Source organism: Anomaloglossus baeobatrachus, chromosome 2 (assembly GCF_048569485.1).
Source record: "Anomaloglossus baeobatrachus isolate aAnoBae1 chromosome 2, aAnoBae1.hap1, whole genome shotgun sequence".
Classification (NCBI taxonomy): Eukaryota; Metazoa; Chordata; class Amphibia; order Anura; family Aromobatidae; genus Anomaloglossus; species Anomaloglossus baeobatrachus.
In genome coordinates, this window is record NC_134354.1 from 594,544,648 (window position 1) to 594,572,013 (window position 27,366).

At 50.9% G+C, this 27,366-nt stretch overlaps 1 protein-coding gene across 2 annotated transcripts in view; it reads right to left on the reverse strand.

Annotated features, from left to right (window-relative positions):
- BORA (BORA aurora kinase A activator) overlaps nt 1-27,366 on the reverse strand; it is an 88,634-nt gene that overhangs the window by 40,586 nt on the left and 20,682 nt on the right. The window contains exons 6-7 of one of the 2 annotated variants that reach the window (XM_075336820.1): nt 17,223-17,288; nt 9,172-9,228 (exon numbers count right to left, since the gene is read on the reverse strand). In XM_075336820.1, coding sequence (XP_075192935.1) covers nt 9,172-9,228; nt 17,223-17,288 — 123 coding nt within the window. The remainder of the gene's footprint in view (nt 1-9,171; nt 9,229-17,222; nt 17,289-27,366) is intronic. The other variant, XM_075336821.1, reaches the window with a different exon arrangement.

A 27,366-nucleotide genomic window follows, 5' to 3' on the forward strand; every position in this document is an offset into this window, starting at 1 on the left:
GCGACCTCGCCATGAATGCCGGGACCTTGTTGTTGTGCCGGGACGCCATTAGGTCGACGTCCGGCACTCCCCATCGGCGACAGATTTCCTGAAACACGTCCGGGTGAAGGGACCACTCCCCTGCGTCCATGCCCTGGCGACTGAGGAAGTCTGCTTCCCAATTTTCTACGCCTGGGATGTGAACCGCGGATATGGTGGAGGCTGTGTCCTCCACCCACATTAGAATGCGCCGGACTTCTTGGAATGCTTGCCGACTGCGCGTCCCTCCTTGGTGATTGATGTATGCCACCGCTGTGGAGTTGTCCGACTGGATTCGGATCTGCTTTCCTTCCAGCCACTGTTGGAAGGCCAGTAGGGCAAGATACACTGCCCTGATTTCCAGAACATTGATCTGAAGGGTGGACTCCTGCGGAGTCCACGTCCCCTGGGCCCTGTGGTGGAGAAACACTGCTCCCCACCCTGACAGACTCGCATCTGTCGTGACCACTGCCCAGGATGGGGGCAGGAAGGATCTTCCCTGAGACAATGAGGTGGGAAGGAGCCACCATTGTAGAGAGTCCTTGGCCGTCTGGGAGAGAGAGACTTTCCTGTCCAGGGACGTTGACTTCCCGTCCCATTGGCGGAGAATGTCCCATTGAAGTGGGCGCAGATGAAACTGCGCAAAGGGAACTGCTTCCATGGCTGCCACCATCTTCCCGAGGAAGTGCATGAGGCGCCGTAAGGGGTGCGACTGGCCTTGAAGGAGGGATTGCACCCCTGTCTGTAGGGACCGCTGCTTGTTCAGCGGAAGCTTCACTCTCGCTGCTCGAGTATGAAACTCCATGCCAAGATACGTTAGCGACTGTGACGGTGACAGATTCGACTTTGGAAAGTTGATGATCCATCCGAACGTCTGTAGAGTCTCCAGCGTAGCATGTAGACTGAGTTGGCATGCCTCTTGAGAGGGTGCCTTGACAAGTAGATCGTCTAGGTAAGGGATCACCGAGTGTCCCTGAGAGTGCAAGACTGCTACCACCGCCGCCATGACCTTGGTGAAGACCCGGGGGGCTGTCGCCAGACCGAATGGCAGAGCTACGAACTGAAGATGGTCGTTTCCTATCACAAAACGTAGAAAACGTTGATGTTCTGTAGCAATTGGCACGTGGAGATAAGCATCTTTGATGTCTATTGAGGCAAGGAAGTCTCCTTGAGACATTGAGGCAACGACAGAGCGGAGGGTTTCCATCCGGAACCGTCTGGCGTGCACATGTTTGTTGAGCAGCTTTAGATCCAGAACAGGACGGAACGAGCCGTCCTTTTTTGGAACCACAAAGAGATTGGAGTAAAACCCTCGCCCTTGTTCCTGAGGCGGTACAGGAACCACTACTCCTTCCGCTCTTAGGGAGTCCACCGCCTGCAGCAGGGCATCTGCTCGGTCTGGATGTGGGGAGGTTCTGAAGAACCGAGCTGGAGGACGAGAACTGAACTCGATTCTGTACCCGCGAGACAAAATGTTTGTCACCCACCGGTCTTTGACCTGTGACGTCCAAATGTCGGAAAAGCGGGAGAGCCTGCCCCCAACCGGAGATGCGGAGGGGGGGGGGCTGGAAGTCATGAGGTAGCCGCTTTGGAAGCGGTTCCTCCATTTGCTTTCTTGGGGCGTGCGTGAGCCCGCCAGGAATCTGAGACTCTTTGCGTCCTCTGAGTCCCTTTGGACGAGGAGAATTGTGTCTTGCCCGAACCTCGAAAGGACTGAAACCTCTGCTGCCATTTTTTCTGCTGAGGTTTGCTTGATCTGGGCTGAGGTAAGGAAGAGTCTTTACCCTTGGACTGTTTAATGATGTCAGCCAATGGCTCGCCAAACAGTCTATCTCTAGATAAAGGCAAGCTGGTTAAACATTTTTTGGAACCAGCATCTGCTTTCCAGTCCTTTAACCACAAGGCTCTGCGCAAAACTACCGAATTGGCGGACGCCATTGAGGTGCGGCTGGTAGATTCTAGGACCGCATTGATAGCGTAAGACGCAAACATCTGCGAGGTAAGGGACGCCACTTGCGGCGCCGCTGGATGTATGATAGCATCCACTTTTGCTAAACCAGCTGAAATAGCTTGGAGTGCCCATACGGCTGCGAATGCTGGAGCAAACGACGCGCCGATAGCTTCATAGACAGATTTTAACCAAAGGTCCATCTGTCTGTCATTGGCATCCTTAAGTGAAGCGCCATCCTCCACTGCAACTATGGATCTAGCTGCAAGTTTGGAAATCGGGGGGTCTACTTTTGGACTCTGGGTCCAGCGCTTGACCACATCAGGGGGGAAAGGAAAACGTGTATCCTTAGAACGTTTAGAGAAACGCCTTCCAGGATGAGCGTCGTGTTTCTGGATTGATTCTCTGAAGTCAGAGTGATCCAAGAAGGCACTCAATTTACGCTTGGGATAGAGGAAACGAAACTTCTCCTGCTCTGCAGCTGCCTCCTCTGCAGAAGGAGCTGGGGGAGAAATATCCAACAGTCTATTGATGGCTGAGATAAGATCGTTTACCATGGCGTCCCCATCCGGGGTATCCAGATTGAGAGGGGTTCCAGGATAAGACTCCTGATCACTCTCTTCAGACGCATCACAGGGCGACTGATTGCGCTGAGACCCTGAGCAGTGTGATGACGTTGAGGGTCTTTCCCAGCGAGCTCGCTTAGGGTGGCTGGGGCTATCATCTGAGTCATAATACTCAGCCTGGGAAGCCGGGGACCCCCTTGCAGTCTGGACTAATTCCAACTGAGGGGGATTAGAGGACAGAGACCTCGCCGTGTCCATAGACTGAGCCCCAGACATGGATTGCAAAGTTTCAAGGATCTTTGCCATAGTCACAGACATTCCATCAGCAAAAACTGCAAAGTCTGTCCCTGACACCGGGGCAGGACTTACAAGCGTCTCAGCCTGGGTCACTACCCCTCCGGACTCCGGCTGGCGAAGCAGCACCGGATCTGAGCATTGCACACAATGGGGGTCTTTGGAACCTGCTGGTAGAGCAGCCCCACATGCAGCACACGCAGTGTACACAGCCCTAGCCTTGGCAGCCTTGCGTTTTGTGGATGACATGTTGCTGCCTCCTCAGAGCGATCTGGGGTATCCAGCCAGGAAGCGACCTCACAGTGCAAGAAATAACTAAATATATATATCTGGTGACACAGTACACCAATACACACTGAGGCACTAGAGGGGCCAGCTGAAAAGCCGCTTACCGCCCGCTTAAGAGCGGGTGTGTGTTCTCCAAAAGCCCCCTAGTCCAGGTCTCCCAGAGCCTTGCGTCCTTCCTCCAGCCAGACTGCATGTAATGGCTGCCGGCGTCCTGGGAGAGGAGGGGGGGCGGGCCCTGGGCGTTCCTGACTAAGAGCGGGAAGCCTGCTTCCCTCTGTGCCTAGTGAGAGGGCTGGAGCATGTAAATCAGGCTCCAGCCCTCGTCGCTGCCGTGAAACAGCGTCTCTCCCCTACCCTGATTGACAGGGTGGGGGCGGGAACGAATCGGAGCTGCCGGCGTCCTAGGCCGCAAAAGCCGGGGACTAGATTTATAAACGCCACCGCCGTAAAAGCGCGGTCGGCGTGTCCCCGGCGAACTAAAAGTCACAGCAGCGCCGCCGGTCCAGCGGGGGTCGGCGCTGCGTTCCCACAACACAGAAAAAAAGTCCCCCAGTTAAACTGTAGGAACACTAGCTCTAGCGTTACGGTCCCCGGCGCACTACAACACCCAGCCAGCCCGGAGTGTGTCTGTGCCTGCCGGGGACACAGAGTACCTGTATGATGCAGGGCCATGTCCCTGATTGTACTCCTGCTCCGTATCCATCAGGTTCAACTGGGTCTGTGGATGGAGCCCGGCGTCAGAGCTTAGAGGCCGGCAGGATCCCACTTCCCCAGAGCCCTACAAGGGGATGTGGAAGGAAAACAGCATGTGGGGCTCCAGCCCCTGTACCAGCAATAGGTACCTCAACCTTACAACACCATCCACGGGTGAGAAGGGAGCATGCTGGGGGCCCTATATGGGCCCTCTTTTCTTCCATCCGAAATAGTCAGCAGCTACTGCTGACTAAAATCTGTGGAGCTATGCGTGGATGTCTGACCTCCTTCGCACAAAGCTTGAAAACTGGAGAACCCGTGATACCACGGGGGGGTATAGCCAGAAGGGGAGGGGCCTTGCACTTTTTAGTGTAGTGCTTTGTGTGGCCTCCGGAGGGCAGTAGCTATACCCCAATCGTCTGGGTCTCCCAATAGAGCGCTGAAGAAATGATGCAACCCAAGCCGGGGGTTCAGCCACCGGGGCTGGAGCAGCCGGAGGGACCCCTGGGGAGGCTCCAGGCTGAGACACCACCATGTTAGAGCAGGCATCCCAATGTGGATATGTGCTCGGTTCAGGCAGTATGAGCTGACATGCAGTGCATATAGAGTAAAGCCTTGCAGCCTTGCTCCTAGTGAGAGACATGCTGCTGAGGTGGGTGCTCTGCAGTAAAGAATACACTCCTTCAGAATGACCCCCAGAGAGTGTATAATAAAGTCCACAACCAGAGGTTGTGGTTACCAGACCGCTTTTGTGTGCCCTCCGGATTCCACAGCTTGGACCCCCAGACAGATGCAGTAGCTAGCACCGATCAGTGTTTGAACGCTGATAAAATGGCGCCGGAGTGAGGAGGGGGGGCGGGGTTAGGTCCAAGAGCGGGAACCGGAGGGCCAAGGAGAAATACTGGGGAGGGGAACATCTCCTCAGAGAGGAGTGTCCTCCCCTGAGCTGACCGGCCGGTGGGCGGCGCCGCACTGTTCCCCTGCATGACTGATATGCAGGGGCACTGAAAACGAAACTAGGCCGCATCTGAAGCCGGGGCCTAGATTTTCCCATGCGGCCGACAAGCATGCACCCTCGGCGTAGTTCTCAGGAAAAAAACAGAGAACCGGCCGGAAATCACAGCAAAGTGAAATAACACACTCTCCCCACAATAAATGTACAAGGGACCCCTGAATAACGTCTCAATACTTAGCTTATGAGACGCAGGGCCAGGTCCCTGAGGGGTGAGCGCTCCGTCCGGCAGGATCCTGAAAGGGCTGCGGATGGAGACCGGTCTCCTGCAAAGCAGTGAGAACCGTGATGGCTCCCACTTCAAGCCAGTGCCTCAGGGGATGGTGAAGGAGCGCGGCATGTGAAGGCTCCAGCCTTGTAAAATCAACCTTAACAGCACCGCCGACACAGTGGGGTGAGAAGGGACATGCCGGGAGTCCAGATTGGACCTGCTTTTCTTCCAAATCTTTGAAATCAAAAATCAAAAAAAATCAGATGAGAATGCATGTGTGTGTGTGACCTCCTGAACACAAAGCATTGAACTGGTTAGATTTGTCATCCAGGGGGTGTATATGCTCGGAGGGAGGAGCTACACTTTTAGTGTAGTACTTTGTGTGTCCTCCGGAGGCAGAAGCTATACACCCATGGTCTGGGTCTCCCATAAGGAACGATGAAGAAATCCTTTATTATAAATAAAAAACACAAACATATACCCTGGTTAACCACTTTAATCAGCCCCAAAAAGCCCTCCATGTCCGGCGTACTCCAGGATGATGCAGCGTCGCTTCCAGCGCTGCTGCATGGAGGTGACCGGAGCTGCAGCAGACACCGCCGCTCCGGTCACCTCCACACAGCAAATGAAGACAGCCGCGCGATCAGCTGAGCTGTCACTGAGGTTACCCGCTGTCACTGGATCCAGCGGTGGATGCAGCGGTGGCCGCGGGCAAACTCAGTGACAGCTCAGCTGATCGCGCTACTCACCGCTGCTCCTCTCACCTCCACGCAGCAACTGAGGTGAGTAGCGCGATCAGCTGAGCTGTCACTGAGGTTACCCGCGGCCACCGCTGCATCCACCGCTGGATCCAGTGACAGCGGGTAACCTCAGTGACAGCTCAGCTGATCGCGCGGCTGTCTTCATTTGCTGTGTGGAGATGACCGGAGCGGCGGTGTCTGCTGCAGCTCCGGTCACCTCCATGCAGCAGCGCTGGAAGCGACGCTGCATCATCCTGGAGTACGCCGGACATGGAGGGCTTTTTGGGGCTGATTAAAGTGGTTAACCAGGGTATATGTTTGTGTTTTTTATTTATAATAAAGGATTTTTCAGGTGTGTGTGTTTTACTGCAATTTACAGATTAATCATGGAAGGTGTCTCAGATGCCTGACATGATTAATCTAGGACTTATTGGCAGCTATGGGCTGCCAATAACTCCTTATTACCCCGATTTGCCAACGCACCAGGGCAAATCGGGAAGAGCCGGGTACAGTCCCAGAACTGTCGCATCTAATGTATGCGGCAATTCTGGGTGGCTGTTGGCTGATATTGTTAGGCTGGGGGGCTCCCCATAACGTGGAGCTCCCCATCCTGAGAATACCAGCCTTCAGCTTTATGGCTTTATCTGGCTGGTTTTAAAATTGGGGGGGACCGCACGCCGTTTTTTTTTAATTATTTAATTATTTATTTCACTGCACAGTATAGACACGCCCACCGGCTGCTGTGATTGGGTGCAGTGTGACACCTGTCACTCAGCGTGGGGGCGTGTCTCACTGTAACCAATCATAGGCGCCGGTGGGCGGGGAAAGCAGGGAATACGAGATTCTTTAATGGGCGGCCGGCTTTTTCAAAACAGTAAAAGCCGCCGGAGCAGTGTGAATGCCGTGCAGAGCCGAGCCGGGGATCGGAGATCGGTGAGTATGAGAGAGGGGGTAAGAGGGATAGACTGACATGGACAGAGAGAGGGACAGAGATAGTGACGGACTGACAGAGATTAGTGAATGACAGACATTGTGAGGCGCTTCAGAACCCAGTTTTTCAGCTGCGCTCTGAAGCAGACCTTTTTTAAGCTGCGGTGCAGAGCGCACACCTGCGCACATAGCCTCAGACATCAAAATCGTATGAGGGATGTCACACGTTTCAATTGACTAGGTTCATACAACAAAACGTCCAATGTATGAGGAATAAACGACGTGTATGCGATCACCGTATTTTCGTTCAATCTTGATTGCACGTAGGTGTCACACGCAAATACGTCACGAACGATGCAGGATGTGCGTCACTTACAACTTGACCCCGACGACGGATTGAAAGATTTATTGAAGCGTGTAAAGCAGGCATTAGGGAGGTCTCTTTGCATCGTCTTTCACAGAAAGTGTTTTTTCTGGTGGCCATAACTTCCCTCAGGAGAGTCTCTGATTTGGCCGCGCTCTCTTCGGAGTCACGTTTTTTAGTTTTTCATCAAGACAAGGTGGTTCTCCGTCCGACTCCGGATTTTCTTCCTAAGGTGGTCTCTTCTTTCCACCTTAACCAGGACATTACCCTACCTTCCTTTTGTCCGGCTCCTGTTTATCGCTTTGAAAAAGCGCTGCATACTCTGGATCTGGTGCGTGCGCTCCGGATCTATGTGTCTCGCACCGCTGCTCTTAGGCGATGCACTTCTCTTTTTGTGCTAACCACAGGTCGGCGCAAGGGCCTCTCTGCTTCTAAGCCGACCTTGGCCCATTGGATTAGATCGACCATTTCAGACGCCTACCAGAGTTCTCAGGTGCCTCCCCCGCAGGGGATCAAGGCACATTCGACCAGAGCTGTTGGTGCCTCTTGGGCTTTCAGGCACCAGGCTACGGCTCAACAAGTCTGTCAGGCTGCCACTTGGACTAGCCTGCATACCTTTTCGAAGCACTACCAAGTGCATGCTCTTGCTTCGGCAGATGCGAGCTTGGGCAGACGCATCCTTCAGGCGGCTGTCGCCCATTTGTGAAGTTAGGTTCTGCCTACTTCTTGCCTTTTTTCGGTTTATTTCCCACCCAGGGACTGCTTTGGAACGTCCCATGGTCTGGGTCTCCCAAAGGAACGATAAAGAAAAAGAGAATTTTGTTTACTTACCGTAAATTCTTTTTCTTATAGTTCCGTATTGGGAGACCCAGCACCCTCCCTGTTGCCTGTTGGCAATTTTCTTGTTCCGCGTGTTATCACCGGCTGTTGTCGTGGACAGAGTCTCCGGTTGTTCCGGCTTTTGCTCTGTTCTACTTGTGGGTGGCTATTCTCCTTCAGCTTTTGCACTAAACTGGCTGGGTCTGCTCACCAGGGGGTGTATGAGCTCAGGGGGAGGAGCTACACTTTTAAGTGTAGTACTTTGTGTCCTCCGGAGGTAGAAGCTAAACCCCCATGGTCTGGGTCTCCCAATACGGAACTATAAGAAAAAGAATTTACGGTAAGTAAACAAAATTCTCTTTTTTACACTGATGGCCTGTCTTTAGGCTAGGGCATCAATGTCTTATCGGCTGGGGTCCAACACCTCACACCCACTGAACGGCTGTTCTCTGTCCCAGTGGCAGCAGCAGTGGCTGGAAACACTCAGTTATGTAGCTGCGCAGTCCTCGGATAGTGGCTATGTGCTGCATATCCGCCTTCTATTTATTCGTACCCAGCTGCTATCAGAAGATGGCACAGCTGCCACTGGGACTGAGAACAGCTGATCGGGGGGGGGGGCGGGGGGGGGCGGCGAGAGGAGGTATTGATGTTGGACCTCGACTAATCAGATGTTGATGCTAAAGATAGGCCATCAATGTAAGAGTAACGGACAACCTATTAACATATTGATCTAAACAATGCAAGGCTTGCAATATTTGGCTATCTAGAGCCAACGATTCATGGTAAAACATTTATAACATATTGTCGGAAAAGTCTATTTTTTTATTCCGTCTGAATTGGCCATTAGGGGTGAGCAATAGAATAGTTAATGATTTCAGTCATAAAAATGCATTAAATTAATCTGGTAAATTGGCAGAACAGACCTGGTGGGCACGTCCTCATAAAGATGAGCAGCAGAGAAGAATAAACGCATTGCTTAGCATAAAATGAATATACCCACTTTGAAAAGATGTTTAATCTCACCGAAAAAAAAAAAAAAAAATTTTACTCCCGCGCTCCCCAGGAAAGTTCCATTTTTTTTTTTCTAATAAAACAAAAAAAAAAACCCATAACATGAAAGTTAAACAAAAAAAAAAAAAAAAAAAAAAAAAAAAAAAAAACTCTCCCGATTTTATAATGGAAGAGATAGATATAGATAGAAATAGAGTGCGGGCAAGAGAAGGAGAGAGGCACAGAGAGATAAAGGGGCCTCTAATCAAACAACTTACAGTATTTCCTATTTACGTACCTAAAACTTTTTCAATATTGAAGTTGACTGGCAAAGATAGCTGTGTTTGACAAGCAACTGCATAAAAAATAAATAAAAAAAAAAAAATATTCAATATAATAAGATATAATAAAAAAATATTCAACAACATTCAAGATTCTTAGAAAAAGATTTATCAGCAAAATTTACAAAGCCATTTTTTTTCTCCAGGAGCCACATCACATTTGAAGTGCCTTGGAGAGGCCTATGTGATGAAGAATAGGTGTTTCAAAGGAGTTCAAGCAATGGAAAAAAATAAATATAAAAATTACTATTACCCCACAAATTCTATATTTAACCCAGTCACCACTGGGCAATTTTCCGTTTTGTTTATTTTTTCTCCTCCCTTTCTTTCGAGAGCCGTAACTTTATCTTTCCGTCAATCTTGCCATATAATGGCTTGTTTTTTTTGCGGGACGAGTTGTACTTTTGAATGAAGCCATGAGTTTTACTATATAGTGTACTGGAAAATAGCAACTTAAAAAAAAATTCCAAGTGTGAAAAAAAAAAAAAAAAGTGACTGTCCGATTGTTTTTGAGGTATTTTATTCACCGTGTTCACTATATGGTAAAACTGATATGTTGTTGTCATGCCTAAGGTCGGTGAGTTCGAAGGCACCAAACATGTATAGGTTTACATCTATCTAACGGGCTAAAAAGAAGGGAATTTTGTTTACTTACCGTAAATTCCTTTTCTTCTAGCTCCAATTGGGAGACCCAGACAATTGGGTGTATAGACTATGCCTCCGGAGGCCGCACAAAGTATTACACTCAAAAGTGTTAAGCCCCTCCCCTTCTGCCTATACACCCCCCGTGCTCCCACGGGCTCCTCAGTTTTGGTGCAAAAGCAAGAAGGAGGAAAAGAATTAAAAACTGGTTTAAAGTAACTTCAATCCGAAGGAATATCGGAGAACTGAAACCATTCAACATGAACAACATGTGTACACAAAAAAACAGGGGCGGGCGTTGGGTCTCCCAATTGGAGCTAGAAGAAAAGGAATTTACGGTAAGTAAACAAAATTCCCTTCTTCTTTGTCGCTCCATTGGGAGACCCAGACAATTGGGACATCCAAAAGCAGTCCCTGGGTGGGTAAAATAATACCTTGTAAGAGAGCCGTAAAACGGCCTCTTCCTACAGGTGGGCAACCGCCGCCTGAAGGACTCGTCTACCTAGGCTGGCATCCGCCGAAGCATAGGTATGCACCTGATAGTGTTTCGTGAAAGTGTGCAGGCTCGACCAGGTAGCCGCCTGACACACCTGCTGAGCCGTAGCCTGGTGCCTCAAAGCCCAGGACGCGCCCATGGCTCTGGTAGAATGGGCCTTCAGCCCTGAGGGAACCGGAAGCCCAGCCGAACGGTAGGCTTCGAGAATTGGCTCCTTGATCCACCGAGCCAAGGTTGATTTGGAAGCCTGTGACCCTTTATGCTGGCCAGCGACAAGGACAAAGAGTGCATCCGAGCGGCGCAGGGGCGCCGTACGAGAAATGTAGAGTCTGAGTGCTCTCACCAGATCTAACAAGTGCAAATCCTTTTCACATTGGTGAACTGGATGAGGACAAAAAGAAGGTAAGGAGATATCCTGATTGAGATGAAAGGGGGATACCACCTTAGGGAGAAATTCCGGAACCGGACGCAGAACCACCTTGTCCTGGTGAAAAACCAGGAAAGGGGCTTTGCATGACAGCGCTGCTAGCTCAGACACTCTCCAAAGCGAAGTGACTGCTACTAGAAAAACCACTTTTTGCGAAAGGCGTGAGAGAGAAATATCTCTCATTGGCTCGAATGGTGGTTTCTGAAGAACCAGCAGCACCCTGTTCAGATCCCAGGGTTCTAACGGCCGCTTGTAAGGTGGAACGATGTGACAAACCCCCTGCAGGAACGTGCGTACCTGTGGAAGTCTGGCTAGGCGCTTCTGGAAAAACACAGAGCGCTGAGACTTGTCCCTTAAGGGAGCCGAGCGACAAACCCTTTTCCAGTCCAGATTGAAGGAAGGACAGAAAAGTGGGCAAGGCAAAAGGCCAGGGAGAAAAACCCTGAGCAGAGCACCACGACAGGAAAATTTTCCACGTCCTGTGGTAGATCTTGGCGGACGTTGGTTTCCTAGCCTGTCTCATAGTGGCAATGACGTCTTGAGATAACCCTGAAGACGCTAGGATCCAGGACTCAATGGCCACACAGTCAGGTTGAGGGCCGCAGAATTCAGATGGAAAAACGGCCCTTGAGATAGCAAGTCTGGTCGGTCTGGTAGTGCCCACGGTTGGCCGACCGTGAGATGCCACAGATCCGGGTACCACGACCGCCTCGGCCAGTCTGGAGCGACGAGGATGACGCGGCGGCAGTCGGCCCTGATCTTGCGTAACACTCTGGGCAACAGTGCCAGCGGAGGAAACACATAAGGGAGCTGAAACTGCGACCAATCCTGAACTAAGGCGTCTGCCGCCAGAGCTCTGGGATCTTGAGACCGTGCCATGAACACCGGTACCTTGTTGTTGTGCCGGGACGCCATGAGGTCGACGTCCGGCACCCCCCAGCGGCAACAGATCTCCTGAAACACGTCCGGGTGAAGGGACCATTCCCCTGCGTCCATGCCCTGGCGACTGAGATAGTCTGCTTCCCAGTTTTCCACGCCTGGAATGTGAACTGCAGAGATGGTGGAGGCCGTGGCTTCCACCCACATCAAAATCCGCCGGACTTCCTGGAAGGCTTGCCGACTGCGTGTGCCGCCTTGGTGATTGATGTATGCCACCGCTGTGGAATTGTCCGACTGAATTCTGATCTGCTTGCCTTCCAGCCACTGCTGGAACGCCTTCAGGGCAAGATACACTGCCCGTATTTCCAGAACATTGATCTGAAGCGAGGACTCTTGCTGGGTCCACGTACCCTGAGCCTTGTGGTGGAGAAAAACCGCTCCCCACCCTGACAGACTCGCGTCCGTCGTGACCACCTCCCAGGATGGGGGTAGGAAGGATTTCCCCTTCGATAATGAAGTGGGAAGAAGCCACCACCGAAGGGAAGCTTTGGTCGCCTGAGAGAGGGAGACGTTCCTGTCGAGGGACGTCGGCTTCCTGTCCCATTTGCGTAGGATGTCCCATTGAAGTGGACGCAGGTGAAACTGCGCGAACGGAACTGCCTCCATTGCTGCCACCATCTTCCCCAGGAAGTGCATGAGGCGCCTCAAGGGGTGTGACTGGCCTTGAAGGAGAGATTGTACCCCTGTCTGTAGTGACCGCTGCTTGATCAGTGGAAGCTTCACTATCGCTGAGAGGGTATGAAACTCCATGCCAAGGTATGTGAGCGATTGGGCCGGTGTCAGATTTGACTTTGGAAAATTGATGATCCACCCGAAACTCTGGAGAGTCTCCAGGGTAGTGTCGAGGCTGTGTTGGCATGCCTCTAGAGAGGGTGCCTTGATCAACAGATCGTCCAAGTACGGGATCACCGAGTGACCCTGAGAGTGGAGGACCGCTACTACAGTAGCCATCACCTTGGTGAAAACCCGTGGGGCTGTTGCCAGGCCGAACGGCAGTGCCACGAACTGCAGGTGTTCGTTTTCTATGGCGAAGCGCAAGAAGCGCTGGTGCTCTGGAGCAATCGGTACGTGGAGATATGCATCCTTGATATCGATCGATGCAAGGAAATCTCCTTGGGACATTGAGGCGATGACGGAGCGGAGGGATTCCATCCGGAACCGCCTGGTCTTTACGTGTTTGTTGAGAAGTTTCAGGTCCAGGACAGGACGGAAAGACCCGTCCTTCTTTGGGACCACAAACAAGTTGGAGTAAAAACCGTGACCCTGTTGCTGAATAGGAACAGGGACCACCACTCCTTCTGCCTTCAGAGTGCCCAGCGCCTGCAGAAGAGCCTCGGCTCGCTCGGGAGGCGGGGATGACCTGAAGAATCGAGTCGGGGGACGAGAGGTGAACTCTATCTTGTAACCGTGAGACAGAATGTCTCTCACCCAACGGTCTTTTACCCGTGGCAGCCAGGTGTCGCAAAAGCGGGAGAGCCTGCCACCAACCGAAGATGCGGAGTGGGGAGGCCGAAAGTCATGAGGAAGCCGCTTTGGTAGCGGCACCTCCGGTGGCCTTTTTAGGACGTGACTTAGACCGCCATGCATCAGAGTTCCTTTGATCTTTCTGAGGCCTTGTGGACGAGGAGAATTGGGACCTGCCCGCGCCCCGAAAGGACCGAAAACTCGACTGCCCCCTCCTCTGTTGGGGTATTTTCGGTTTGGGCTGGGGTAAGGATGTATCCTTTCCCTTGGATTGTTTGATGATTTCATCCAAACGCTCGCCAAACAATCGGTTGGCAGAAATTGGCAAACTGGTTAAGCGCTTTTTGGAAACAGAATCTGCCTTCCATTCCCGTAGCCACAAGGCCCTGCGGAGTACCACCGAATTGGCGGCTGCAACCGCCGTACGGCTCGCAGAGTCCAGAAAAGCATTAATAGCGTAAGACGCAAATACCGAAGTCTGTGTGGTTATGGACGCCACCTGTGGCGCGGACGTGCGTGTGGCTGCGTCGATTTGCGCTTGACCTGCTGAGATAGCTTGCAGCGCCCATACGGCTGCGAATGCTGGGGCAAAAGAAGCGCCGATAGCTTCATAGATGGATTTCAACCAGAGCTCCATCTGCCTGTCAGTGGCATCTTTGAGTGAAGCCCCGTCTTCCACTGCAAGTATGGATCTAGCTGCCAGTCTGGAGATTGGAGGATCCACTTTGGGACACTGAGCCCAACTTTTGACCACGTCAGGGGGAAAGGGATAACGTGTATCCTTAAGGCGCTTAGAAAAACGCTTATCTGGACAAGCATGGTGATTCTGGACTGCCTCTCTGAAATCAGAGTGGTCCAGAAACATACTCTGTGTATGCTTGGGAAACCTGAAACGGAATTTCTCCTGCTGTGAAGCTGACTCCTCCACCGGAGGAGCTGAGGGAGAAATATCCAACATACGATTGATGGACGCAATAAGGTCGTTCACTATGGCGTCCCCGTCCGGAGTATCAAGATTGAGAGCGGCCTCAGGATCAGAATCCTGATCAGCTGTGTCCGCATCATCAACTAGAGATTCCCCCCGCTGAGACCCTGAACAATATGAGGATGTCAAGGGAATTGTCAAGCGAGCTCGCTTAGTCGGTCTGGGGCCGGGGTCTGTGTCAGAACCCTCAGCCTGGGATCCATGAGACACCCCAGGAGGACATTGTTGGTCCAACTGAGGTGGGCCAGGGGACAAAGATTCAACAGAGTCCCTGTGCTGAGATACCGGCCTGGACTGCAAGGCTTCTAGTATCTTAGCCATAGTCTCAGAGAGTTTTGCAAACTCTGTCCCCGTCACCTGAACAGTGTCAGCAGGTGGCTCCCCCTGGGCCCCCCTTAGCAGAGGCTCTAGCTGAGTAAGTGCCACAGGGGCCGAACAGTGCACACAATGAGGGTCAGTGGAACCTGCCGGTAGCGGGGTCATACATGCGGCGCAGGCAGCATAATAAGCCTGTGTTTTGGCACCCCTGCCTTTCGTGGGCGCCATGCTATTATCTTCCCTGAGTAACACAATAGGGTATATAGCCAGAAATCAACTGTGCACCATACAGTGTAAAATATGTATACCATAAACATATAATGTTACACTACTGCACAATGGGGCTAGCACCACAGGTGCTGCTTACCACCCGCTTAAAGCGGTTGTGAGGCCACCAGAGTCCCTGCCTGAGTCTCCCAGACTTTGTCCCCCTCTGTAGCGTCCAAGGAGCTGACAGGAATGGCTGCCGGCGTCCTGAGGAGAGGTGGGAGCCGTGGGCGTGGCTCAGAAAGTGCGGGAGCTGGTGCCTGCACTGTGCACAGTGAGGGGAGTGGAGTATGCAAAGCATGCTCCAGCCCTCAGTGCTGCTCATTCTGTGCAGCGTCCCGCCCTTCCCCTGCCTGTCAGGGCTGTGGGCGGGAGGAAAGGAAACTAGGCCGCAAAAAGCCGGGGACTCTAGTAATAAACGCGGCCGCCGTAAAAGCGCAGCCGGCGCGAAAGTCCCCGGCGCACTACAAGTCCCAGCCGCGCCGCAGTGTTTCCCTGGCAGCTGCGGTTAGTGCGGCAGTCCCTATACATAAACACACTCAGCAGCGCTGAGTGTGTAATGGCACATGTTAACCCGGTCAGCGCCGCGGTCCCCGGTGCACTAGCACACCCAGCAATGCTGGAGTGTTGCTGTGCGCGGTCCCTACGGGGACACAGAGTACCTCCAAGTAGCAGGGCCATGTCCCTGAACGATACCCGGCTCCTATCCAGCAGTCTCCCAGGAGTTGTGGATGAAGCACGGTCTCAGTGCCTGGAGACCGATAGGATCCTACTTCACCAGAGCCCTGAGGGGGATGGGGAAGGAAAGCAGCATGTGGGCTCCAGCCTCCGTACCCGCAATGGATACCTCAACCTTAACTACACCGCCGACAAGAGTGGGGTGAGAAGGGAGTATGCTGGGGGCCCTATATGGGCCCACTTTTCTTCCATCCGATATAGTCAGCAGCTGCTGCTGACCAATCTGTGGAGCTGTGCGTGCGTGTCTGACCTCCTTCGCACAAAGCAAAAAACTGAGGAGCCCGTGGGAGCACGGGGGGTGTATAGGCAGAAGGGGAGGGGCTTAACACTTTTAAGTGTAATACTTTTTGCGGCCTCCGGAGGCATAGCCTATACACCCAATTGTCTGGGTCTCCCAATGGAGCGACAAAGAAAAATAAAAATCACAAGGTTTGTCCAAAAAAATGGCAGACTGTTTGCGGCATTTTCCGCAATCCGTAGCGTTGGCATTTTTCGGAATCTATGGCTCAGTGATTGTTTATTTTTTTGCGCCTTGCGCTGACATTTTAACGGTACCATTTTTTGTGCAGTTCCTATATTTTGATCGCCTGTTATCACATCGTGCGCGAAATATGCAGCAACCAAAAAAAATGTAATTTTGGTGTTTGGAATTTTTTTTGCCGCAATCAGATTAATCAATTTTATATTTTGATAAATCGTCCATTTCTGAACGCTGATGATACCAAACGTATGTATATTTTTTTAACGCTTTAATTTTCAATGGGGCGAAAGGGGGGTGATTTGAACTTAAGTTTTAAATTATTATATTTTACTAGTCTCCCTAGGGGACTATAAGGATCAGCAGTCTGATCGCTTGTTCCTTTCTGTAGATCAGAGCCACAGAGCTGAGATCTGCAGAAAAGCTGCGCTCCTCTTACAGCCAGCGTTCTGCTGGTAGTGAGAGGGAGTCAGTCATGATAGCTACAGGAGTCATCACATGACCATGTGCTATCATGGCAAGTCACATGATCACATCACGTGACTTCCGATGGCGCTGGGTAAGCGAATGCTTACCGCAGGTGCGCTGTTTCATCTCGCGATCACATTTTGACAGCGTGATGCAAGGGGTTAACAGGTGTGAATGGAAGGCGGATCCACTCGTGCCTCATAGCCGCAACTCAGCTGTTCAAAACAGCTGACATGTGCAGGGATCGCTGCCGGTTTTAGCAGGCAAGGATTAACCTGACACGATCCATGACATACACACATACTTTTAGTCCCTCTATGGGACTTTTATTATTCTGAACTCTGGGGAAATGCATTGCACTACCCATGCATTTTAATGCATTAAACCTTTCAGTGTAATACTGGCAGATCCCAAACGGGTGATCATCATTGATGTCCGGCTGCCATGATGACCCTCAGGTTTCCCCATGATCAAGGCATGGGAGGTGTGAAGAAAGCAGCCCACTGCCTCTCATATGTCTAAATGCCGCGATTGCTAAGGATAGCCGCCTCTGAAATAAAGTACAGGGAAAACCTCATCAGGACCTCAGCCTCCGTTAATTAGGTCCCGATAATCTTGCTTGGCAAAGCTAGCGTTCTGCATCGGAATACGATTGCTTGCAAGACTTTGGGGTCCTGATCAAAGCAAGACCGCCAACTATAAAGAAACATTGGCTCTGCAGCGAGAACAGCAAGCTTTTTAGCTACAGTCGCAAACCGATTACATACAATTCTGACTCCGGATTACCTGTACTTTTACCAAGATTTGCAGTTTGCTCTCTTGCAAGAGGGGATTCGTTATTAGGATCAATACCTACAAAATAAAGATTATTATTATTTCAAACCTGAAATAAAACTAAAAGCTACAAATTACAATGAAATGAAGTGATATAAAAGAAGCAAACTGTCAGAAATCATACTGGAGTCCGAGGCAAAAACAAATTAGACAGAAAAAGCCCCATGATAAACAAAACCCGACAATATCATTATTAAATATATATTTTTTATTACCACAGGCAATCTGCATACCTGCGGTAATGTGCCAACTAGCTGATCATTCACCAATAGCACTGTGTAAGAAGCCAGGTAGCAAGTGACACATTTCTGTTAAAGTGAAGCCGACATCTGATACCTGGTGCCCAATCTACAGGCTGCATGTACCAGACATTGGCAGTATGAACCTGGCAGGTATATTAGACTCAAATGCTGCAGCGTTTCAGAGAAAACATAAAAGCCACCGGGGACAGAGCCACAATATGGACCTGTGGTCCTCCCGCCCACTGCCCTGGATTTAAAGGTTTCTGTCCAGTACTTTAAAGTTAAAGGAATATACAAGCTCAAAGACATAGTAAACATTATAAAAAGGGGGGGGTTGTCTGGTGAAAAAAAGTCATCAATCTAGAATATAGGTGATCGCTTATGGAGTAGGAACCATATGCTAGTGATCGGGGTTTATAGGTTGCACTCCACCAATGATCAGACATTCATAGTATCATAGTTTCATAGTTTTTAAGGTTGAAGGGAGACTCTAAGTCCATCTAGTTCAACCCGTAGCCTAACATGTTGATCCAGAGGAAGGCAAAAAAACCCCAATGTGTCAAATAAGCTCCAATGGGGAAAAAAATTCCTTCCTGACTCCACATCCGGCAATCAGACTAGTTCCCTGGATCAACACCCTGTCATAAAATCTAATATACATAACTGGTAATATTATATTTTTCAATTAATGCGATCAGGCTCTGCTTAAATTTTACTTGTGAATCCCTCAATACAACATCATACGGCAGAGAGCTCCATAGTCTCACTGCTCGTACAGTAAAGAGTCCTCATCTGTGATTATGATTAAACCTTCTTTCCTCAAGACGTAGCGGATGCCCCCGTGTTCCAGTCGCAGGCCTAGGTGTAAAGAGATCTTTGGAAAGGTCTCTGTACTGTCCCCTCATATTTATACATTGTGATTAGATCCCCCTAAGCCTTTGTTTTTCCTAACTAACTAACCCCAAGTTTAATAACCTGTCTTGGTATTACAGCCCACCCATTCCTCTAATAATCTTGGTCGCTCTTCTATCTACCTGTAAGATTATGCTATTTATAACCTTCTATACTTTTGCTAACAAGAAATGCATCCATTCCTCTCTTAAATTCATTCAGTGAGTTGGCCATCACCACATTCATTCACTTATCCTGTGAACAGGTAATAGGAGGATTATTGGTCCTCAACATAAAAGCTCTCTTGTAGCCTTCACTGGGTTGGAACACAAAATGATTGCAAATCTACTGCCACCTATAGACACACTACGAATACATCTTTAGGTCCCTTCACACGTCAGTGATTCTGGTACGTATGTTGCAGTTTTTATATGTACCAGAATCACGGACATATGCAGACCCATTAAAATCAATGAGTCTGTGCACACATCAGTGATTTCTCACTGACATGTTTCCATGCGGCTCACATGCATGTCCGTAAGTTCTGCATGGAGAAGAAGGGAATTTTGTTACTTACCGTAAATTCCTTTTCTTCTAGCTCCTATTGGGAGACCCAGACGATTGGGTGTATAGCTACTGCCTCCGGAGGCCACACAAAGCATTACACTAAAAAGTGTAAGGCCCCTCCCCTTCTGGCTATACACCCCCAGTGGGATCACTGGCTCACCAGTTTTAGTGCAAAAGCAAGAAGGAGGAAAGCCAATAACTTGGTTAAACAAATTCACTCCGAGTAACATCGGAGAACTGAAAAACCGTTCAACATGAACAACATGTGTACCCGAAAAAACCCAAAAATCCCGAAGGACAACAGGGCGGGTGCTGGGTCTCCCAATAGGAGCTAGAAGAAAAGGAATTTACGGTAAGTAACAAAATTCCCTTCTTCGGCGCTCCATTGGGAGACCCAGACGATTGGGACGTCCAAAAGCTGTCCCTGGGTGGGTAAAGAAATACCTTATGTTAGAGCTGCGAAGACAGCCCTCCCCTACGGGGAGGCAACTGCCGCCTGCAGGACTCTTCTACCTAGGCTGGCGTCCGCCGAAGCATAGGTATGCACCTGATAATGTTTGGTGAAAGTGTGCAGACTCGACCAGGTAGCTGCCTGGCACACCTGTTGAGCCGTAGCCTGGTGTCGCAATGCCCAGGACGCACCCACGGCTCTGGTAGAATGGGCCTTCAGCCCTGATGGAACCGGAAGCCCAGCAGAACGGTAGGCTTCAAGAATTGGTTCTTTGATCCATCGAGCCAGGGTGGCTTTGGAAGCCTGCGACCCTTTGCGCTTACCAGCGACAAGGACAAAGAGTGCATCGGAGCGGCGCAGGGGCGCCGTGCGGGAAATGTAGATTCTGAGTGCTCTCACCAGATCTAACAAATGTAAATTCTTCTCATACCGATGAACTGCATGAGGACAAAAAGAAGGCAAAGAGATATCCTGATTAAGATGAAAAGAGGATACCACCTTCGGGAGAAACTCCTGAATGGGGCGCAGCACTACCTTGTCCTGGTGGAAGACCAGGAAAGGAGCCTTGGATGACAGCGCTGCTAGCTCAGACACTCTCCGAAGAGATGTGATCGCTACCAGAAAAGCCACTTTCTGTGATAGTCTAGAAGTGAAACCTCCCTCAGAGGCTCGAAGGGCGGCTTCTGGAGGGCAACTAGTACCCTGTTCAGATCCCATGGATCTAACGGCCGCTTGTACGGGGGTACAATATGACAAACCCCCTGCAGGAACGTGCGCACCTTAGGAAGTCGTGCTAGACGCTTTTGAAAAAAGACGGATAGCGCCGAGACTTGCCCTTTAAGGGAGCCGAGCGACAAACCTTTTTCTAACCCAGATTGCAGGAAAGAAAGAAAGGTAGGCAATGCAAAAGGCCAGGGAGACACTCCCTGAGCAGAGCACCAGGATAAGAATATCCTCCACGTTCTGTGGTAGATCTTAGCGGACGTGGGCTTCCTAGCCTGTCTCATGGTGGCAACGACCCCTTGGGATAATCCTGAAGACCCTAGGATCCAGGACTCAATGGCCACACAGTCAGGTTCAAGGCCGCAGAATTCCGATGGAAAAACGGCCCTTGGGACAGTAAGTCTGGTCGGTCTGGTAGTGCCGACGGTTGGCCGACCGTGAGATGCCACAGATCCGGATACCACGCCCTCCTTGGCCAGTCTGGGGCGACGAGTATGACGCGGCTGCAGTCGGATCTGATCTTGCGTAGCACTCTGGGCAAGAGTGCCAGAGGTGGAAACACATAAGGGAGCCGGAACTGCGACCAATCTTGCACTAAGGCGTCTGCCGCCAGAGCTCTGTGATCGCGAGACCGTGCTATGAAGGTTGGGACCTTGTTGTGCCTGGACGCCATTAGGTCGACGTCCGGCCTTCCCCAGCAGCTACAGATTTCCTGAAACACGTCCGGGTGAAGGGACCATTCCCCTGCGTCCATGCCCTGGCGGCTGAGGAAGTCTGCTTCCCAGTTTTCTACGCCGGGGATGTGAACTGCGGATACGGTGGAGGCCGTGGCTTCCACCCACATCAGAATCCGCCGGACTTCCTGGAAGGCTTGCCGACTGCGTGTCCCTCCTTGGTGATTGATGTATGCCACCGCTATGGAGTTGTCCGACTGAATTCGGATCTGCTTTCCTTCCAGCCACTGCTGGAAGGCTAGTAGGGCAAGATACACTGCTCTGATTTCCAGAACATGGATCTGAAGGGTGGACTCCTGCTGAGTCCACGTACCCCGAGCCCTGTGGTGGAGAAAAACTGCTCCCCACCCTGACAGACTCGCGTCTGTCGTGACTACCGCCCAAGACGGTGGTAGGAAGGATCTTCCCTGTGATAATGAGGTGGGAAGAAGCCACCATTGCAGAGAGTCCTTCTGTGAAAAGGATACTTTCCTGTTCAGGGATGTTGACTTCCCGTCCCATTGGCGGAGAATGTCCCAATAAGAGGACGCAGATGAAACTGCGCAAACGGAACCGCCTCCATTGCCGCCACCATCTTCCCGAGGAAGTGCATGAGGCGTCTTAAGGAGTGCGACTGACCTTGACGGAGAGTCTGTACCCCAGTCTGTAGTGACCGCTGCTTGTCCAGCGGAAGCTTCACTAGCGCTGAGAGGGTATGAAACTCCATGCCAAGATACGTTAGTGATTGGGTCGGTGACAGGTTTGACTTTGAGAAGTCGATGATCCACCCGAACGTCTGGAGAGTCTCCAGCGCAACATTCAGGCTGAGTTGGCATGCCTCTTGAGAGGGTGCCTTGACAAGTAGATCGTCCAAGTAAGGGATCACAGAGTGTCCCTGTGAGTGCAAGACTGCTACCACTGCCGCCATGACCTTGGTGAACACCCGTGGGGCTGTCGCCAGACCGAATGGCAGAGCTACGAACTGAAGATGGTCGTCTCCCATCACGAAACGTAGAAAACATTGGTGCGGAGGGGTTCATCCGGAACCGCCTGGCCTCCACGTGCTTGTTGAGCAGTTTTAGGTCCAGAACGGAACGGAAAGAGCCATCCTTTTTTGGCACCACAACCAGATTGGAGGAAAACCGTGTCTTGTTCCTGAAGAGGAACAGGGATTACCACTCCTTCTGCCTGCAGAAAAGCATCGGCTCGGTGGGGAGGTGGGGACGTTCTGAAGAATCGAGTCGGAGGACGAGAACAGAACCCTGTCCTGTGCACGCGGGCACAATGTCCCTCACCCACCGGTCTGTGACCTGTGGCAGCTAAATGTCGCCAAAGGCGAGCGAGTCTGCCATCAACCGCGGATGCGGAGAGATGAGAGAGCTGAGAGTCACGAGGAGACCGCCTTGGTAGCGGTTCCTCCGGCTGCCTTCCTTGGGCGTGATTGAGCCCCCGGAAACTGAGCCCCTCTGAGGCTTTTCAGCTCTTTTGGACGAGGACAATTGGGACCTGCCCGAGCTTGGGAAGGACCGAAACCTCGACTGTCCTTCCAGGACAGCATTAATAGGGTAAGTCGCAATGCAGACATTGCGAGGTTACGGACGCCCCTGCGGCACAAATGTACATATGCTCAAGACCAGCTGTGCAAGAACAGCTGAAAAGCTTAGGGTGCCTATACGGCTGTAAATGCCGGAGCAACCGACACGCCGATAGCCTCATAGACAGATTTCAACCAGAGTCCATCTGTCTGGCATCTTTAAGTGAAGTCCCATCTCCACTGCAACTATAGCTCTAGCCGCAAGCCTGGAGATTGGAGAATCCACCTTTGGACCCTGGGTCCCGCGCTTGACCACGTCAGGGGGAAAAGGATAACGTGTATCCTTAATACGTTTGGAGAAAACGCTTATCTGGTGAGCGTGGTGTTCCTGGACTGCTTCTCTGAAGTCAGCGTGGCCAGAAAAATACTCAATATACGTTTGAGCTACTGAAATGGGACTTCTCCTGCTGTGAAGCTGACTCCTCCGCTGGGGGAGCTGAGGGAGAAAGATCCAACATTCCATTGATGGACGCTATAGGATCATTCCTTATGGCGTCACCATCCGGTGTATCCGGATTGAGAGCGTTGTCAGGATCAAAGTCCTGATGAGCTACGTCTGCCTCATCATACAGAGAGCCTCCTGGGACCCCCCCGGAGCACCGATTTTATTCCCAATGAGGGTGGCCAGGGAGCAATGATCCAGATTGCCCATGGCCTGTCCGGACTGCAAGTCTCTATCCCATTGCAACTCCATCCCTGTCCTTGGACAGGGTTGACAGGTGGTTCCTTTGGCCACGTCTAGTAGAGACCCCGGCTGACCAAGTGCTCCAGGGGAGCATTGCACACAATGGGGTTCAGTGCCGTGGAACAGTATCACATGCAGTAAAAACAGCATCGAAAGCCTGTGTTGCTTATATGCTGCTGCCGACTAGCCATCTAGGACATAGAGCCAAGAATGGCGACCGTACAATGCAATGTATAGCATACAAGCATAAAGTACAATGAACACTGCAGCACATGCAATACAAGCAGCATAGAAAGCCTGTGCCTTGGCACCCCTGCTTTTCTGCTGCTGTAGACTAGCCATCTAGGGGAATATAGCCCAGAATATCGACCATACAGTGCAATGTATAGCATACAAGCATAAGTACAAATGAACACTGCAACCCCTGCAATACAAGCAGCATAGAAAAAACCTGTGCCTCAGCACCCCTGCTTTTCTGCTGCTGTAGTCTAGTCATTCTAGGCGAAAATAGCCCAGACTAGCGACCGTACAGTGCAGTGTATAGCATACAAGCCGAAATACACATGAACACTTCAGTACATGCAATACAGGCAGCATAGAAAGCCTGTGCCGTAGCACCCCTGCTTTCCTGCTGCTGATGTGTCGCCATCTAAGAGGGCATATAGCCAAAAATAGCGACCTATGCAGTGTAAGCATAAAAATACAAATGGACAACTGCGGTATTTAGTGGGGTCAGCACTTCAGGTGCCGCTTACCGCCCGCCTATAAGCGGGTGTGTGGTCGCCCTAGTCCTGTGCCTGGTTGCCCAGAGTCCGATCTCTCAGCTCGGACTGCAGGAATGGCTGCCGGCGTCCTTCTCCAGCTCGTGTGAGTAGGGGCGGGCCGTGGGCGTGCCCCCAAGTCAGAGCGGGAAACCGGCGTCCCACAGTGTCCAGTGAGAGGGCTGGAGCATGTAAATAAGGCTCCAGCCCTCGGCGCTGCTGATTGTACAGCGTCTCTCCCCTACCCTGATTGACAGGGTGGGGGCGGGAACGAAGCGGAGCTAGGCCGCAAAAGCCGGGGACTGGATTTATAAGCGCCGCCGCCGTAAAAGCGCGGTCGGCGCTAAGTCCCCGGCGCACTACAAGTCCCAGCCGCGCCGCCGCTCCCGGAGCGTCCGGCGCGGTAGTTCCCCATACATAAAGTCACTCAGCTAGGCTGCAGTGACTGTAACCCTTTACTGTCCCCGGCGCACTAGCACACCCAGCAAGTCTGGAGTGTGCTGTGCCTGTGTGTACGGGGACACAGAGTACCTGAATGGTGCAGGGCCATGTCCCTGAACGGTACCCAGCTCCGTATCCAGCAGGTTCAATGGGTCTGTGGATGGAGCCCGGCCTCAGGGCTTTGGGGCCGGTAAGATCCCACTTCCTCAGAGCCCCTCAGGGGGATGTGGAAGGAAAACAGCATGTGGGCTCCAGCCGCCGTACCAGCAATAGGTACCTCAACCTTACAAACCACAAGCGGGGTGAGAAGGGAGCATGCTGGGGGCCCTATATGGGCCCTCTTTTCTTCCATCCGATATAGTCAGCAGCTACTGCTGACTAAACAGTGGAGCTATGCGTGGATGTCTGACCTCCTTCGCACAAAGCAGAAAACTGGTGAGCCAGTGATCCCACTGGGGGTGTATAGCCAGAAGGGGAGGGGCCTTACACTTTTTAGTGTAATGCTTTGTGTGGCCTCCGGAGGCAGTAGCTATACACCCAATCGTCTGGGTCTCCCAATGGAGCGCCGAAGAAAAGTCCGTTTTTTCTGGCATCACTGATGTCCCACAGATCACAGTGTGGTGTGATCCATGAAACACGTACCAGAAAAAACCCGTACATTCAAAATAAAAAGCTTTTTAAACTCACCCGTATCCAGTGATGCTGTCTTCAGCCTCTGCTGTCTGCTTTCAAGCCGGCTAATTATGCTCATACATATTCACTGCACAGCAGACCTGGAAGCAGCTGCAGAGGGGAGAGCAGCAGCGGCCAGACACAGCATCACAGGAGACTTCAGTACCAGGGAGAGCAGCAGCGTGGACAGGTGAGCATAAGTGCCTGATCTCCGAGTAGTATCACAGCTAGCACACAGATCACACGTGTGCCAAAAAAAAAAAAATCACAGCACATGGGAGAGACATGCACACCTTTATTAGGTCAGTGAAAAACGTGTGTTTTTCACTGACGTGTGAAGGGGGCCTAAGAGAAAACTTAGCTCCTCCAAGACAGGCTTATACCTGGCTTGTTAGCAACCAGATATTTATTTAGTGCAAAAGAAGTAGTGAAAGTAAAACAAAACGACTACCCAAACAAGGGAGCGTGCCGTGTACCCAAATAAAAGCAAAGAGAAAATTATACGACAAATGCCAGAAACACTTTTCTTGGACACTTCATTGGGGGACACAGGGAACTATGGATCATCCCAAAGCATACCCTGTTGTGGAAAAACTCAGTAACAGGGAGTTAAAGTAATCCCTCAGCGACTGACGCTTGCAGTACCCATTTGTCAAGACTTGTGTCCACTGAAGTAAAAAGGTTAGAGCTCTGCAAAGATGTGGACTGAAAACAAGAACAGACACCATGGAGGTGTATGACCAAAAGTGGTCAACAGCTCAGACTGAAGTAAGACCAGCTGGCCGCACCTCGACTTAGTCCGATCTTCTGCAATGGTAGATCTAAACCAGCGAGCAATCACACCCCCAGATATGGTCAAACCTCTCCAAGAGCATATCGGGATGACAAACATAGCATCCGAACATCTAAACTGGGCCCTGAGATAGGTACAGTTGCACAGGTCTGACCATATCAGATTGTGAATGAAACTCGCAGGGAAGTGAGAGGCAAAGCATCCAAGTTATCTCCTCACTAAAGAGGCTGTCCAGGATTTTTTTCTCATTTGGTCTACATGTTGAGGAGAGCCATAAAATGAAATACTTAATTAACCTCTGGACATAGAGCATTGTGGGAAATATGTCGATTTGCCTTACATAATTCAGGTTTCAGATCATATACATGACACAGATATAAAAGGTGGCTGTCATTGCCTGTTTCTCCACACCTTGCCTGGAATGCAAGGAATGTCCAGGTGTAAGAAGATACCATATAAGAGAAGACCAAACCAAAGATCAGATGACATTACAGACCAGACCATCCAGCATGGATCCACCAGATGACGTCCCTCCCATCACCATCGCCATGGATCCATCCAATGATGTCATAGACCCGCTTACAATGACGCCTACCAATCAGCTCATGGACTAATACATTGTTCGACCCACTGACCAATGAACACATCCGGACATGCCCCTTTGCAAGGTTATATCAGAGCAAGCTCAGTTGTAATAAAGCAGAGCATGGGCTGACTTCTGTCGAGGAAAGATGAATATCCGACTGTGTCTGATCTCATTTTTCAAGCATGCACTCGACCCACACCAATTAGACCAGGCAGTAGGCAACTAGTGATCTCTGGTTAAGAGTTCACCTTAACATACATACCTAGGCTGCAGAATGCTGACAGCTTGTGATATGCTCACTGTCAGTATTCTGCAGTTACCTAGATACCATAGATACCACAAGTTGGCATGGGAGAAACATAGTTCTGATTCTGGAGGAGCTGGTCAAACCTGACTAGTGTTTTCCTGTTCAGAGACCAGCGGTAAAAGGCCACAATCGACACCACCCAGTCTCTGCCAGACCCTCCTACTGCTTTAGCATTTGGCCCACACAGTGCAAAAACCATAATAACATGATTGCTAATCAGCTGTTTGCAGCTTTAGCGCTCTGAATGGCAGAAAAGGAAGCTGAAAGAGTCTTTCTCCAACATTCAAATCTCAGAAAAGCCTGAAGGCCCTGCAAACACCTTTGGGTCACATGACCGCATCATGGCAATTGCTGGAAGAAGAAATAAGATAAAAAGGCACAGAAGGGAAGAAGAGGTGTGTGGTCAGCTAGGGAGGAAGGCAGTGGGGTGCATTCAGGATCCTCGTCCAATAGGTAAGTAATCAGTGGCTGCAAGACTATTACCAGGAATTCACTACAGCCTTTTCGCATTCTTTTTCTAAAACAATCTGATGATTGTTGCCAAAACACACGATCAGACTGACATGGATTCTGGCAGGTATAAGTTCTTGAATGTTCTACATATAAAACACACCCACACACACACAGTGTGAGGTCATACCCATGTGACCAGAAGGGGCGGGGCCTCCGC